We start from the raw sequence: 16,548 nt of genomic DNA on the forward strand, positions 1-16,548 counted from the left end.
ATTCGGAATGCAATCTCAAAGAATATATGAAATTCATGGTTGCATTCACAAATTCTATCACAAAAAAAAAAAAAAAAAAAGCCAAATGCCCACAATAAACTAAAATACCCAACAAGAATTTAAAAGCTAAAATAACAAAGATCACAAAAATTCCTTCTTTTCAGTTTTCCCCACTTTTCTCAACAAAGAAACCAAGGGTTCAGGGTTAGTCAAATTTCAAAAAAAGTCATCACGTAATACAAAGCCAAACACCGAGAACAATCAGATCCGTACCGATCAAAGTGTGAGCCAAGCGGGTCTTCTCCCTCAACAGCAATCTGAAGATGGCCGTGGCAGCAAACATCGTGGCATTGGTGACGGGCATGGTGTGGCTTAGAATGGCGAAGAAAGTCGCGGAGGCCGAGAGGTTTATCAAAAGGGGGACCGAGTGTTGCCAGATCGAGAGGAGGGGTGAGCTAATTCTTGAACGAAGCGATGAGCTGAAGGCTGAACTGAAACCTTTGAAGTGTCGTGGGTCGTGGCTGCCGGCTGCATGAACGGTGGAGTGAAGGGAGAAATGAGAAAAGAGAGAGACCGGAGAAAGAGTGAAAAGTGAAAGACCAGTCCAAAGGGGTGCGGAGTGCGGACTGCGGCTAGGGTTTCTGTTTCTTCAGACTTCACCTTCTAAATATATATATTTATATATATTTTAATGAAAGCGGGTCATAATCGGGTTAACCTGAGTATGACCCGAACCCGATAATGTCAAATTCAAACTTCGTATTTTTGTGTCATGTTCGTGCCGGGTTTGCAAGTCGTATTAAAAATTGTCAAGCCTACGTAGCATCGATTCCATTAAGTATTTGAACAAAAAAAAAAAAAATGTTCGTGACGGATAAGGAGAGTTACATGTAGCTCAGTAACTCTAAATAACCTTAATGTAAATAAAAGAAAGAAATGAAAGCTCAGAATGCAAAGAAAGAAGAGCACATTGTGAAAAAGAAAAAAAATAAAAGAAAGAATGTAAAGAGAAAATAAATAAATAACAATCGAAAGGGTTTAAACATCCAAATTAAAAAAATAAAAATAAAGAAGATCTTCTTTTGGCCTTAAAAAAAAAAAAAATAGAAACTAAATTTAGAAAGCTGAATAAAAGGACAAAAAATTTCTACAAACTAATTTGTAAAAAATTTTCTACAACCTACATATAAGATTGATATATGTTCATTGGCATGTGAGAAGCATATATTATTTAAAAAATATATGCTTCTTACATACTTTTTTAATAGCATTAATAAAAAAAATATGTATTTCTCACAAAGACACGTGCCATTTTTATATATGAGTTGTAAAAAATTTCTTACAAATTAATTTATAAGAAATTTTTGTCCGAGTAATATTTGTCGTAAAAGCATCGCCAATGAGCTTGGAAAGCCCTACTTTAAACCAGATTTTGGCTAATTTCCGAAAAAAAAAAAAAAAAAAACCGCCCTCCGTCAAATAGGTTCACCGCTCTGCATTTTAGTTTTTGTCAGAGCCGTCACCAAATTTGCCGAACAATTAACTTTGCTATCCCATTCTTTACGTTTTTATATTTACTGTCACTCACTCTCACGCCCGCGCCTATACGGAGCCTCTAGTTCTCTGCAAATCTCTCAGCCAACGTTCATCAGGAGGAGGAAAATTGAGGTAATGTTCTCTCTCTCGTCTCTCTCTCTCTCTCTCTCTCATGTTCTTTCTTTTCAATTTCTTCCTCTTGTCTTGCTTCAAGAATTGATTAGTGATACTGTGGGTTCCTTAGTTTCAAATTTTTGGATGATAATGATGAAGTTTATAGCTTATTTGATATACCCATAAGACGATTCTATATATTTTCTGTTGATGTTGGAAACTTGGAGTGAAAACCGAAAACCACTTAAATATTCACGAAATTAGTTCGCTGTTGATACCGGTTTTGGATTAATCTGTGATTGGGTGATAATATATTTGATGGTTTTCGATTTGTAGTAATACCCATGGAATTTGTGGTTCAATCGATAGACCCATGGAAAGATTTGTCAATTTTTTGTTCCAAATCTGCTGCCATTGGATATTTCTTTCAGTTTTCAATCTTAATCAAATAGAAAAAGAAAATGATATTCGAAGCTGCAGTTTTTCCATTTATACAGCTTTCTGAGTTTCCTCCAGGCCTTCAAGGTAAGACAATCCTTCTTTAACTTTTGCTTTAAATTTTAATGCATGTTTAGTTCTCATTTTCTTCTTGAACGTTGAAAGTTTTTCAATTTCCTACCCTGGTAGCTGGGTTTGGACCATTTTGAAATATGATAGACGAACTATTTTAATGAACTGGGTTTTGATTTTAATTGACGGTTTTGCAGATTAAGAGTTCAATGATCTTCTTGTGGATGGTTTGATTGCTAATTTGAATGGAATTTAAACAACTGCGTTTTGTTTTTAAGGAATGGTTGACTGCTTATTTGGATATTGATAGTTTTAAAGCATTTTGAAGACTTGAGTTTGATTGATGTCTGTTCTGTCCTGGAAATTTATGGTTGTTGATGGGTGGTGATCTTTGCAAAATGGAATAATTGATTGGAGATTTCAAGTTTCTCTATTTTGTCATCTTGGTGGAACTTGATATATCCTTATGGTATGCGTTGGTCTGTGTGAGCCTTTTTATATAGTTTATTATTGGTTGTTGGATTGATCGTCATAGGCTTCGGGAGCGACATTAGTTGATTTATTAGTTCCTATAAAATTTGTTTTGAATGTTGCGAAGAACTTTGATCATAATTTTATATTTATGTTCCATTTAGACAAATTGGGTCATTATTGTTGCTGGTTAATTTCCAGGTTCTGGGTGAGTACATGTCTTCTCAATTTTGTTAGAGCATTACAATCCACAAGTAATCATCATGAATTATGTTAAGAAAATCTGTGTCATAGATGTTTCACATTGGATCAATTAGTGTGCATCAAGGTTTCTTGGGATCACTTTGATCATTGTTTTGAGAAGAGATCTTTTCTTTGCTCTATCACTCTTTGTATTGTTGGACTTCGGCTTATGTCCATCCTTTGTATATTTCTTTTTCTGACTTCCTCACTCGCTTTTTTATCTCTAGATAGGTGTTTTCCCTGTATACTACTAGTGTACCAAGGGCCGCCTTATGCATTTTTTTATAAAATTGATCTCTTGCCTATCAAAAAAAAACATTTATTGTTTTGAGAATATTTATTTGATTAGTGAAAATATAGAAAACGGGTAGCATTTTGGTTCTTATAGCAATGGATGCTTTACAAGTTATTTCTTCAGCAACACAAATAGTGTCAAGTATGGTAGGAGCAATTGTTGCACCAGATCAAGCCTCTAGGGATCTTGATGAAGCTCCAAAGAATCAAAATCCTTCCAACTACCATAAAAATAAATAAACAATAAAGAAATAATAAAAAATAATATTTAAATAGGATAAAGAGAGATTTAGGGAGTTTGTTGTGGGCTGCTTTTGAAAAGTGGCTAGCTAAACTAGAAAAGTTGAGTTTTCTAGCCAAATTTTAGCTAAAGAATAGGTAGTTCACCAGGAATGCTCTAAGGGCGCATAACTCAAAACCCTACGCCAAACTAAAGCTTGAGAACTGAGAGAAACGCACCAAACAACCAAACCCAACACTTGTAGCTTGGGTGTTTCACACTTAAGGTAATCTCTACCTTCTAAAATTCCTCTTAACCGATTCCAATTGAAACGAAATTGTTCACCTTGTCCAAAAATCAAACCAACATTTTCTTGAAATTGTGAAAATGATTTCATTTTCTGCTTTTCCTTTTCGTGCTTCTAACAGGGTGAGCTCGAAATGGGTTGGAAAGCGGCTCAGAAACTTATTAGGCACTGGAGGATTCTCAGAGGAGATAATGTAAGAGAAAAGCAATCTAAGATCATTTCAACTCTTCTTTTCAATGTATTTTATGATTTTTGTTTTTTGTTATTTTTATTGTTTGCTCTTTCAATTTGCATTGTTTGGACTTAATTGTTGTAGGTGATGATTATAAGGGGCAAAGACAAAGGCGAGATGGGTGTTATTAAGCGTGTAATTCGCTCGCAGAATCGGGTTATTGTTGAGGGAAAGAATTTGGTGAGTAATTGTTCATTTTAATTAAACTGATTATTATATGGTTTACTTGTTGCTGAGGAAAATTGTTAAGGTGTTCTTCCATTCATATTGAGATTGTTTTAATTGATTCTAGTTATATTAGCAAGTAAAACTGGATAACTTGAATTGATTAAGATTCTGAAGTCGTTGGTTTTTTATGACAAAACATGGCACTCTTATGGTTTGTAATAGCCAAAAACTTCCAATGTGTACCAATGTAGAGCCGCTGTGGTGAATGCATGCTCAGATCTCTTTTAGAATGCTTTATGCTTTGAATTTAGAAGGAAAAAATAAGAAAAAGAAAGCAAAAGAGATCAATATGATGTGAAGCTAGGTTTTAGAGAATTCGCCTAAAAATGTAGTATGGTGATTAAATCCAATAAGCATTTATTTGCAAGACATGTCTCAAGTTTATTTTGTAGCTGTTATTCTATAGATTGGAATCCCTACAATTGGTGTCTACGAATTGCACTGCAATTCGGGCAGCCCACAGAGAAGGGGTGGCTGCTGGGCCGGGCAGGTGGGCCCCGCACTCCAGGCTGCCTGGGCCAGATGGGCTCTACTGCTGTGCAATTCGGGCACCCAATTGTAGGGGATCCTAATTCTTATTCTATTGAATCAGCAAATAGTGACTGTAGCTTGTAACACGGTTTTCAAATTAGGCCCTGAATTGAATGTTTCTGAAGCAAATATTTTTCCACATTTTAGTGATAAGTTTGCTTCTTTTTCATGATATTTTAATCTTCTATGTTCTTTGGAACTTTGAACTGTTCCACCATCCTCTACATAGTTTATCTGACTAGTCTTTGTTAAGTTCTTCTAGTAACAAACTCACTGCTACTAACATAAGGTACCGGTGTTATAAAAAAATCTACATACTTAATAAAGAAAATCAATTTACTTAGAAGGCACTATTTATTGGAATCTGCAGTAGCTTTCTAGATTAAAAATGAGTCAAAAAAAATTGTGGGTTCATTGCCTCTTATTCTTGTGTGACTTTATGCCATTCTCCTTGCTTATATCATGTTTTTTTCTCGTTAATGACTTAAAGAGACAAAAGAGAACTTCACAAGTGGGAAAGAAGATGACTTAATACTGAAAAGACCATTTCAAGGGCACTGCATGCACGCATTTGGAGCTGGAATAGTACCATCTAGGCAAGAACTTGGTGGCATGATATTTTTTAAATACATAAATTAAGAAATATACATATATGTGATGTTTTATAATATTGTTGCTTTAATTGATTAGGACTTTTTGGTTCTTGCTTGTCATCACCTGCGCATTCATTCTTTCTTAAAAACCATATAAATTCCATGCCATAACGAACATGCATTAGACATATCTTTGCTATACATATTTCCTTCTCATCATCTTTTTATGCCCTTTTGTAGGTAAAGAAACATATCAAACAAGGGCAAGGTCACGAGGGTGGGATCTTTACAGTTGAAGCACCGTTGCATGCGTCAAATGTTCAAGTTCTTGACCCTGTGACAGGGTATGGAATGACTAGGCTTTTGATTTCACAATCTTTGGTGTTCTTTTCTTTGTTTTACATCTTTTTCTCAGGAAGCGGATGTTTACTTATGCAGGAAGCCATGTAAGGTTGGTGTTAAATATCTTGAAGATGGCACTAAAGTAAGAGTATCGAGAGGTTTGGGAACATCTGAATCCATAATACCCCGTCCTGAAATCTTGAAGATAAGGACTACACCAAGGCCTACAATTGGTACTTATCTGAAGCTTAATCCCTTCCTCCCTTCTAAATTTTGATTTTAAGTTATTTTGGTATCTTGGTTGTTATTCTTTAGGTGTATTGGTTTTCTTTACTGCAACTTGTGATCAGAGACTACTCTGCCAATTTGCATTCGCACGTTATGTTTGACTCTGCAATTATAGGGAGAATATGTAAAATAAAATAGAAGAGATAGAAGGGAAGAAGAGAACACGAAGGAGAGAAAATGACTACATTGCTTCTTATTTCATTGAGTGCTTTTGATTACAAAAGATATGAATATATAGGCTAATAGAGGGGAGCACATCCCACTAATCATGGCATACAATCTGGAAATTTAAAGTGGAAAATATTGAGGAATCAGGTAGGAAAATAAGGAAAGATATTGGAGAGGAAATCAATAAGATATTCTTGATATGCTGCAACGGCTCTTTATTCTCTAACACTCCCCCGCAAACTGATGGGAGGAACTTCATTTTGTTTTCTACGTCGGATCATCATCATGAAACCCTTTTTTTTTGTGTGTTGGCTCGGGTTTGCAAACTATACCTCAAAGGCCAAAAATAAAGCCAACTATGGGCCAAAAGAAATTAAAGATAGGCTTGAGTTTTGAAACATTACCACAAACAAGAGATTGGGGCAACAATGGGCTTAAATGAGCTTGAGCCTTTGAACATTTGCCTCAAGCTAGAAATTGGGCTAACAATGGGCCAAAGAAAAGAAGGCACGGAAACTGGAGGATTCTCGGCCGGAGACGGTGCCAGAGGTGGGAGACTTGGCCGGTGGAGAAATCGTCGGGGAAGGATGCTGGAAAAGACGCCAAAGGTGGTGCTGCAGTGGAGCACAGAAACTTTGCGACAAGGGACTGTGATATGCATTTTTTTTTTTTTTTGAGTGAAAGAGAGAAAATTTTGGGAGATGGAGATGAAAACTGAGATAGATTAGAAGCTAGGAGAGTTTCTGTGTTGATGGAGTTGGGATGTTGGGAGTGACAGAAAATAAAGCTAACTATGGGCCAAAGGAAATTAAAGACAGGCTTAGGTTTTGAAACATTACCACAAATAAGAGATTGGTCCAACAATGGGCCAAAGAGAAGAGGGTCAATAATGGGCTTAAATGAGTTTAGGCCTTTGAACATTTGCCTCAAGCTAGAAATTGGGCTAACAATAGGCCAAAGAAAAGAAGGGCCAACTATGGGCCAAAGAGAGATTTTTCTTCTTTTTTTCTTTTCTTTTCTTTCTTTATCTTCTTCTTTTGTTTTTCTTTTTTGTTCTTTTTTTTTTTTTTTGGTGCAACATCTTCTTCATAGTATAGCACTAGACAAAACAAACAAAAGAAAAATGGACTTAAAAAAAAAAAAACGTCGGTAGACATAAAATAAAACCAAAAAAAAGAAACTGCAACTTGTGGACAACCTTAGAAGGATAGTTCACAGTGGATGGAGAAGGCACGAAAACTAGAGGATTCGCAGCCGTAGACAGTGGCAGAGGTGGGAGACTTGGCCGGTGGAGAAGTCGTCGGGGAAGGATGTTGGAAAAGACGCCAGGGGTGGTGCTGCAGTGGAGCACACAAACTTTGCGGCAAGGGACTGTGATATGCATTTTATTTTTTTAGTTTTTGAGTGAGAAAATTTTGGGAAATGAAGATGAAAACTGAGATAGATTAGAAACTAGGAGAGTTTCTGTGTGGATGGAGTTGGGATGTTGGGAGTGACAGAGATGAAGCTCCGTTTTTAGGCAGAACCATGTGATGGGTGAGACGTGTTTGATAAAAAGGCTAAAAGAGTGTGCTACAGCGAAGAAGAAACCAAGATCGTGAGGTGTTAGCCAAAGGGCTCTGATACCATGTAAAATAAAATAGAAGAGATAGAAGGGAAGAAGAGAAAATGATTGCATTGCTTCTTATTTCATTGAGTGCTTTTGATTACAAATGATATAAATATATAGGCTAATAGAGGGGAGCACATCCCACTAATTATGGCACACAATCATGAAATATTAAAGTGGAAAATATTGAGAAATCAGGTAGGAAAATAAAGAAAGATATTGGAGAGGAAATCAAGGAGATATATGTTGCAACGGCTCTTTATTTTCTAACAGAATATACATGTTATTCCCCATATTGGTTTGTGAAGGAATTGTGCGAGTCTTTTTTAAGTTCCATATTGGATGGTATTAGATCAATCTGGACTATATAAATGATTATGGAGAGCCCCATTTTAATTAGTCATTTTAGGATATTGCAAAGACATAGCTAGCATGTCCCCACTTCATGACAATAAGTATTAAAGTGTACATGGTATACCATGTGGCTTGGGAGTATATAGTGCAATGAGAGTCTAATGAGGATGTCAACAATTTGAGTGAAGGATATTATGGCACACCAGCGCAGTAGGTTAATTTGCACTATTTAAGCAATTAAAGAGAGCCCATATTGTGATTAGTTATTTTGAGGTATCATGCAGATCTTTTTTTTTTTTATAGGTAATAAACAAAATATTATTAAAAAAGCGTAAAAGGCGCCCCTAAGCATACAGAAAGTATACAAAAAGGACAAAAAAAAAAAAAAAAAAAAAAAAAAAAAAAAAAAAACACCCGAACAACCCAATAGAAGAAAACTACATCAAACCCCCATCTTCTTGCCCCTATCCCGACTAGAACCCATTCCCCTAACATCGAATTAATAGAACATTCCTGAGTTTTGATAACACGAGAACCTCTCCACAAGTTAGACATAACCCATCAGATGTGCAGCTTGAGGCCACAACCTCACTTTTTGGTCTTAAGGATCTCTTGCAACATTCACCTAAAAAAGAATATGTAGCTTTTTCTAGGGAAAGATTTAGATACACGAGTTTTCTTATATAACATTGTGAATTTTGACTAGCAGCCATAAAGCTAGTTATTCAATAGTCCTTGTTTGAAATGAAGGTACAAAAATGCATTGAAACTTTGGATGTTAAAATGGGTGAATTAAAATTTTGTTAAAAATAATCATAAACAAGCCCAGTCACACATTCAATGAGCATTTTGACAGGTTTTCCAGTGACCCTTTGTGCTGGGGTGGGTGCTTCTGGATCCTAACGATGGCCTAGGTTTTGGGTTGGGTTAGTTTCTCGTTTGTTGTTTCTAGAAAGCTTACGTCACTTTGGATATCAGCCATGTGAGCAGCGCATAGCGGCTGCAAACCCCTTCGGGGGTTGTTGTGTGCGGTTGGGTATAGAGAGCTGGTTCTTTGTGGAGACTAAATCTTTCATCTTCTCGGTGGTGAAAAGGAGGAATGGTTTCTCAGGGGTGGTTCTGCTGGGCGCGCGTTGCGTTGCTTGGTTGTTGTCGATGGTGGAAGAGGTGTTGCGAAATCCTGGTTCTGAGGATTTTGTTAACTCCTTCAGGGAGAGCTTGAAGGGACCATCATTCAAAGAGGTGGGGATAGTTTCGGCCAGTTCTTGGAGGTGGCGGTGTACACCGTGGGTGGGCAGAGAGGAATGATTTTGTTTCCTGAAGGCCGTGACGGGCGGAGTTGGGGTCGTGTTTTTGGGGAGCTGAGCAAAGCTTTGGCTTTTTTTTTGAAACCATGGTGGTGTCTTCATCTTCTATTGGCGCTTTATTGGGGAAGAGATTGGGTAAGGTCACGGGCTTTCTGTCATTCGCGGAGGTGCCGTGCTTGTCAGCAATTGTCTTAGATCGCAGGCCTCTAGTTCAGATGGCTGCGGTGGTCTGGTGCAAGGTGGAGAAGATCATTCTGCTAGGTCAGGAGTAGGAGATGATTTAGTAGGCGATGGATTGCTTCACAATGGAGAGGTCCTCTTATGGTCCTCTGGGTAAAGACCTTCATGCTGATGGCTCCAGGCTACGAGATTCCAAAGGGTGCAGTTTGGCATGCTCAAACAAGAGGGTTGTAGTGGATGATGTTGAGCTTGAAGTGGACGCATTAGTGCAGGAGTTTGGGGTTTTTAGGAAGCTTCCCAATATTTTTGAAGCGTGGCTAGTTTGGGCTTGTGGGCATAGGGCTAATTGGGCTTGTATTCCTCTTTTGGGCCAAAGTGGATGTTGGGCAGGCTTTGGTTGGGCTGGTTGTTTAAGAGTTGTTTTGGGTTGGGCCAGATGCTTTTAAGGGCTCGAGTAGGGTGGGCTATAGGCCCTATTTTAAGAAGACCACTAAATCAGGTCTTGATCCGGTTCATGGTTTCAACGCATTTTCTGTGGGTTTGAGCTTGAGTCCGGGTACGACTTTAGGCTCGGTGTCTTCGGCGTCTTCGGTGGCCATCGTTGGTTCTTCTTGTTCGGGGACGGAAGCTTTGTGTTGTTCGTCAGTTGAGATCTCGGTGTCTTTTGTGCACGTCGACTCTACCGAAGGTTTCTTTTATCGGCAGCCGTATTGGAGAAGTTTTATGCTGCTGTTCCGCAGCAAGCAGCCTTGGGTTGCTCTTCAGGTGCTGTTCCGTCATTTCCTGCAGCTGAGCTCTTCTATCCGCCGCAGGTAGACATGGGTTTCTCGATGAGGTGCTCATCAAACATAGGTTTGGCGCCTTCTGTGCTCTGGAAATCCTTTCTCTCCTCGAAGGAGGCGGCTGCCTTGGGTGAAAGGCTTCGCTTGTTTTGTCTGGTGATGTTGTTGTGCGGGGCTCCCATCTCCTCGTCTAAATCCAAGCAGTGCAGAGATATTAGCGGAAAGCGAAGAAAGGCAGTGTAGCATAGGTGTACGCTTCTCTGATTGCTGAGGCTGTGGTGGCGATCAATGTTCTGATAATGCAGTTTTTGGGTGTTCCTTCTCAACCCCCTATCGGGGTCGTGGACCAGTCCTCGACAACGCTAGGTGGGAGAGGGGTTTCGGTTGCCCAACCCTTGTATAGTGGTGTTGGGTCTGCTTTTTCGTATCTATTTGGCGTGGGGGGGGGGGGGGGGGGGGGGGTGGGGTTCCCTCCCTCTTTCCAGTGGGTTTTGTTTCCACCGAGGCCGTTCTCCTCGGTGTATAGGTGTTCTCCCTAGTTTTTACCTGGTATGTCTTGGAGGGACCAACGGTCTTCTTGGGTCTTCGAAGGAGGGTGATCCGGAGGGAGGGGTTGTATACCCCAGGGTCGTGCAAGATGCTAGATCGTGTTTTCGCACGATGGGGGTTTCTTTCAAGGGGATTGAGAAGGGTTTTTTGGATTTCTTGACTTTAGTTGATGAGAGGCAGCACTGTCTCTGTTCCTAAGCAAAAAGGAAAAAGTGAGGTTAAAAATCTAGAATGCTCGATCAATTTCGATGCTAGGGGTGTTGGTTCTGGCCAGGTTAGAGGCAAGAGGTTGGGGCTTTAAAGTAGCCTTTCTTTTGTCTTTTGGATTTTTTCGGGTGTTCTTCCTTTGTTTTCTGTTTTTCTTTTGTTTTGGTGTCCTTGTATGCTCCCTGTATGCTTAGGGAGCCTTTACGCTTTTTTAATGCTATTTCTTTTCCTATTTATCAAAACAAAAAAAAAAAAAATCATAAACAATTAAAGAAAATTTTGTACATATATGCACAACAAACCATATTAGGACACTACATACTTATATTGGGGCGTTCTAAAACATGTTCATAAAATGAGTGTACTCGAAATGATCAAATAGATGAGAGAGAATAATAGGAAAGGTAAGATCAGGATTGAAATCATTTGTTCAATGATGAGGGTGGCTCCTATTAATAAAAAGATGAGGAAGAGTCATTTAGATATCATCTGCAACTGAGAACAATTAATGCGTCAGCAAGAAAGGCTTAATTCAAGTTAGCAGAGTGAAAAAAGGTGGAGTAGGGCTCAAAAGAATGTGGGTAGAAGTACTAAAGAAGGATATGGTAAAAGGGATATGACAGAAAATCTTAGATAGGATATAATGAAGGAAATTAATATATATTGTCGATTCCAATTAGTTCATGAGGATTCTTAAAGTTTACACCGATTAATTGGAATTAAGTCTTAGTTAAATTGAGTTAAGAATACACTCTATGCGTATGATAGACTACATAGGAACATGAATGGCTGTGTGTCAATTGTGTGCCTCGCAATCTATGTATGTTTTCTTTTCCCTCTCTGTTTTATATCTACTGTATCTTATAGAATCAGTAGCAAAGCTTTAAGGCACAAGTGTAGCATGTCTTGAAACACCCGTTGCCTAATAGTAGCCAAAATAGTCAAGGTTGTGACTTGGTACTGATAGGGCTGCTCAGCTGCCTCCTTCAGTAGCTATGTTTGCCAGAATATGGATATTCGCTTAGGAAATAGATTCAGAATTCAGGTCTAACCTTGGAAAAAAAGGAAAAAAAAGAAAGAAAGAAAGAATGGGAAACATTTAAAAGGATTTCCAAAGTTGATTCTTTGTTCTATAAAGTTGCTTCTGAACATAGCACATTGTGTTTCCTTTTCTCTGCTGATAATCTGATGCACTGTTTGTTGATTGTTGTTTGTTTTTGCAGCTGGTCCGAAGGATACTCCAATGGATCTCGTGTTGGAGAAGACTTATGATGCTAAAACAGGGACGGGCATGCCTGACCTTTAAGAGAACTATTTTCTTGTTCAACTTTTATAGTGAGAAATTAAAACTCGAAGATGTTGCAGAGTTTGGGAGTGCATCTTAGTTCTCACTTGTATGGTGAATGATTGGGAGTTTCTCAAATCGAACCCTGCTTCCTCTTTGTTGTTATTCGGCTAATGCAGTGTAGGTAAAATGGCTGGGATGTTATTAAATCTCTTAGGTTTAAATTTATTATGTTAAGTCATTCTCAACTATATGACTTGCTAAGCTCTCGCATGGACCACCTGATTTTTCTGCCACTGACTGGAATGCTCTCAGCTACTGACTGGCATAGGTTATACCTTGAATTCTGGATTAATTTTTTTTTTCTTTTTTAAAAAAAAAAAGAACCTTTATTATATCCCTTTTGAAATGTTATGGGTTTTTGAACTACATATTAAATCTGCAGCAGCATATGTCTGCCTCACCTTGCCTCTCTTTGAGGCATCTCTTTACCTTATCGCATTGCTTAACCTTTTCTTGTTGCATAACATCGCCTACCTTGGTGCTTCTTGTTGGGACTCGCCACTCCTTTGCCCCTATTGTTGTGCCTCTGCCCCTCTACCATCGGCGATCTACACATTACATCAGTTGGTCAATAAAGGGTTAAAAATTAAACCCAAGGGAGTTGGTTTGGTTCGGAGGCCAACCCCCTTGGTCTGTTGGCCGGTTAGTAAAACCTGCAATCGACAATCTTCGGTTTGACCATTGATAAGGATTCAAATTGGCCTAAGAAAGTTGCTACTCAGCCCTACTCTCGACCACCAATATTGTCATCCTTTTGCCACCGTACAGCTAGCTAACTTTTCCTTCGACCAAATATTATTCTTTGTGCATGCCTAACCTTGCAACCACCATCACTGCATTCATTAGGTTAGTCGTCGTCAGTCGGTAAAAGATTAAAAATCGAACTGAAGGGGGGCTGTTGTGGCTGAGTGGCATTGTTTAATCTTAAATGACGCGATGAATTTTAGGCTGAATGAGAGAAAAATAGGGAAATTCGTTGGAGGAATGGGGAAAGGATGCGAGAGGATGTGGGTAGGCAGAAAGAAGCCCACTTTGACTTTCGAGGCTCATTTTCTACAGGATAATGCCACTGTAAATTCTTTTTATTTAATTTTTCTTTTTTTTTTTGTTAAAATTTGATACAAATAATTTCGGAAACACATCTTACGTGAAAATACACACACGCCGTCTGTGGGAATCGAACCCACGACCACATGGTTAAAAGCCATGCGCTCTGCCAGCTGAGCTAAGACGGCTAGATGCCTTTCACTTTTAGTTTTATAAAAATAGATCCAGTTTGGATCGTCCGCTAGCTTCCTTGTCTTCCGTACACGTGAAGACTCCAGACAAAGAGAAAGCTACTCGTCGTTTTGCGTTTAAATGATTTGCTACAATGATGCCAAAAGACAATTTTTAAAGTCTTCATCGTCCTAGCTATTCTCCTTTGATTGACACGAAAGGTACACTCGTCCTCATGCATGGCCTCCCTTCCCCATTCTCATCCCCACCCATCTTCCTCTCTGCTAACACTATAAATAGGTCACTGGCATCTTCACCCTCTTCATCAGCAACGAAAATCTTCGCAAGTATGGCGCTCAAAGCTCTTTTACTCTTGTCTCTCCTAGTTATAAGTGCTGGTTTAGCTCTGGCCAAGCAAGACCCGGAGCTCCACCAGTGCAAGCACCAGTGCAAGCACCAAAGACAGTTCGATGAGCAACAGAAGGAAGAGTGTGAGAGAAGTTGTGAGGAGTACATTAGAGAGAAAAAAGAGCGAGAGAGGGGACAGCATGAAAGGAGGAGAGGAGAGGGAAATAGTAGAGAGGAGGAGGAGGAGGAGACCCAAAGAGAGGAGAATCCTTATGTTTTCGAAGATAAGCATTTTGAAGACAGAGTTAGAACAGAGGAAGGCAGAGTTCAGGTCCTTGAGAAGTTCACAAAGAGGTCAAAACTACTTCGCGGGATTGAGAATTATCGCGTGGCGATTCTGGAAGCAAACCCTCACACATTCATTGCTCCAGCCCATTTTGATGCTGAACTTGTTCTCTTTGTTGCCATGGGTACGTAATTTTCTTTAATTTCCACTAATTTTTGAATTCTTCATTTTTATTTATTTCTTGTATTGTTTTGTATCATGAGCAGGGCGAGCAACAATTACAATGGTGAGGGAGGAGAAGAGAGAGAGCTTTAACGTGGAACATGGAGATATCGTAAGGGTTCCAGCAGGGACACCTGTTTATATGATCAACAGGGATGAGAATGAGAAGCTCTGTATTGTCAAAATCCTCCAACCCGTGTCTGTTCCTGGCCATTTTGAGGTAAAAAAAGAAAAAAGAGTACATATAGCCTTTTCATTTCCAACAAAATAAAGTGAAATAACTGGTGTGGTATTGTAGGCATTCCATGGGGCAGGTGGCGAAGACCCAGAATCATTTTACAGGGCATTCAGCTGGGAGGTTCTTGAGGCGGCTTTGAAGGTACGAAGGGATCAGCTGGAGAAGATATTTGGGGAACAGAGGAAAGGAAGTATTGTGAAGGCCTCCAGACAACAAATCCGGGCCATGAGCCAACACGAGGAAGGTCCCCCTCGCATTTGGCCTTTTGGAGGCGAATCAAGCGGCGGTCCAGTCAATCTTTTCCACAAACACCCTTCTCAGTCAAACCAATTTGGTCGTCTCTACGAAGCCCATCCCGACGATCACAAGCAGCTACAAGACCTGGACCTCATGGTCTCCTTCGCTAACATAACCAAAGTAATCAAAATCTCTCGAGCCTGCTCTCTTTCCATTACCTTTTCTACTTACGGAAATAACTGTAAATTTTGAAACAAATCTATAGGGAGCTATGTCTGGTCCCTACTACAACTCGAGGGCAACAAAGATCTGTGTGGTAATTGAAGGTGAAGGGTTCTTTGAAATGGCATGTCCCCATCTTTCTTCCTCTGGAAGCTACCAGAAGGTTAGCGGGCGCTTGAGACGCGGCGTGGTGTTTGTAGCCCCGGCTGGCCATCCGGTTGCAGTTATTGCTTCACAGAATAATAACCTGCAGGTGCTCTGCTTCGAGGTCAATGCCCATGGCAACTTTAGGTTCCCTCTCGCAGGTATTATATATACCCACGCCATCATACACCTTACGCTGCTTTTAAGATTACTGGTGATTTCATATGAGAGAAGTTCGAACTCTGTTTTTGTTGCACGTTTCATCGAGTATAACTAGCGATTTAACACAAGTAGCACAGTGACGTGATTGTTTGGTGTTAATTGTTTTAGGGAAAGGGAACATTGTGAATGAGTTTGAGAGGGAGGCGAAAGAGTTGGCCTTCAACTTGCCATCAAGAGAGGTGGAAAGGATCTTCAAGAACCAAGAACAGGAGTTCTTCCTTCCAGGACCAACCAAACAACAAGAGGAACGTGGTCGTGCTTTTGAATGAAGAGAGGGGCTTTTATCCAATCGATCAGAGCTGTTGAAGACTAGTTTTGTATGATATATGTGACCGAGTGTGCAATATGTATATATATGCTGGAGTACTAACCTTAAATAATGGAGACTTCCAGTAGTTTTGTGTATCTTTCTTGTCTCTCCATGGCTTGGCATGCATGATACTGGACCCTAGAAAGCTGGTCAATCAAACATAAAGAGGAAAACAACGAAATCATCTTATCCTTGTTATTGATTTTGAATTCTAGTTAAGATTCAGTAAGTAAAGTATTTAAAAAATTAAATAAAGTTAATAAATAAAATTGATTTTAAATTAAAATTTGGTAAATATAATATTTAGATGTCAAATACGCACAAAGAAATCCGAATGGAAAGCTTGGCCACCAATGCCTCTTGCTTTGCTTCTCAAATCCCACACTAGCTACTAGGTCGAGCAGCCCTCCAACTTGTAGACAACACAGCGCTGCACTTCATATCTCATATATATATATGCCAATAATTGTGACATGTGGTATCTCATTCAGTTGACAAGTGTATCTATTTTGTGTTAAATATGAGTTCAATTTTCTTTTCCAAGAAAACAACTATCGTAACTGTCATTTGGATTGCAACCCTTTAAAACATCGTCTTCAGAATCTAACTGTCTCCCTTTTTCTTTTCTTTTTTTCTTTTTTTTAACCATTTGATCCTATTTCATTGATATAAAACCATTACAACCCCC

General features: G+C 39.2%; 2 protein-coding genes and 1 non-coding gene across 3 annotated transcripts; 2 read left to right on the forward strand and 1 right to left on the reverse strand.

Moving 5' to 3' along the window:
- The first annotated feature begins 1,496 nt into the window (after positions 1–1,496).
- Positions 1,497–12,599, forward strand: LOC133851071 (uncharacterized). The gene is made up of 6 exons (XM_062287375.1): positions 1,497–1,668; positions 3,817–3,888; positions 4,012–4,107; positions 5,520–5,623; positions 5,718–5,854; positions 12,289–12,599. The coding sequence occupies exons 2-6, from the start codon at positions 3,829–3,831 to the stop codon at positions 12,369–12,371; spliced, it is 480 nt and encodes a 159-aa protein (XP_062143359.1). The 5' UTR covers positions 1,497–1,668; positions 3,817–3,828; the 3' UTR covers positions 12,372–12,599.
- A 976-nt stretch (positions 12,600–13,575) lies between these two features.
- On the reverse strand, positions 13,576–13,648 carry TRNAK-UUU (transfer RNA lysine (anticodon UUU)). Its single transcript has one exon. It is a non-coding gene; the product is annotated as a tRNA-Lys (tRNA).
- A 240-nt stretch (positions 13,649–13,888) lies between these two features.
- On the forward strand, positions 13,889–15,851 carry LOC133851083 (vicilin Cor a 11.0101-like). The gene is made up of 5 exons (XM_062287387.1): positions 13,889–14,449; positions 14,532–14,707; positions 14,786–15,142; positions 15,228–15,489; positions 15,659–15,851. The coding sequence occupies exons 1-5, from the start codon at positions 13,981–13,983 to the stop codon at positions 15,817–15,819; spliced, it is 1,425 nt and encodes a 474-aa protein (XP_062143371.1). The 5' UTR covers positions 13,889–13,980; the 3' UTR covers positions 15,820–15,851.
- Positions 15,852–16,548: the final 697 nt, after the last annotated feature.

This window comes from Alnus glutinosa, chromosome 12, assembly GCF_958979055.1.
Source record: "Alnus glutinosa chromosome 12, dhAlnGlut1.1, whole genome shotgun sequence".
NCBI lineage: Eukaryota > Viridiplantae > Streptophyta > Magnoliopsida > Fagales > Betulaceae > Alnus > Alnus glutinosa.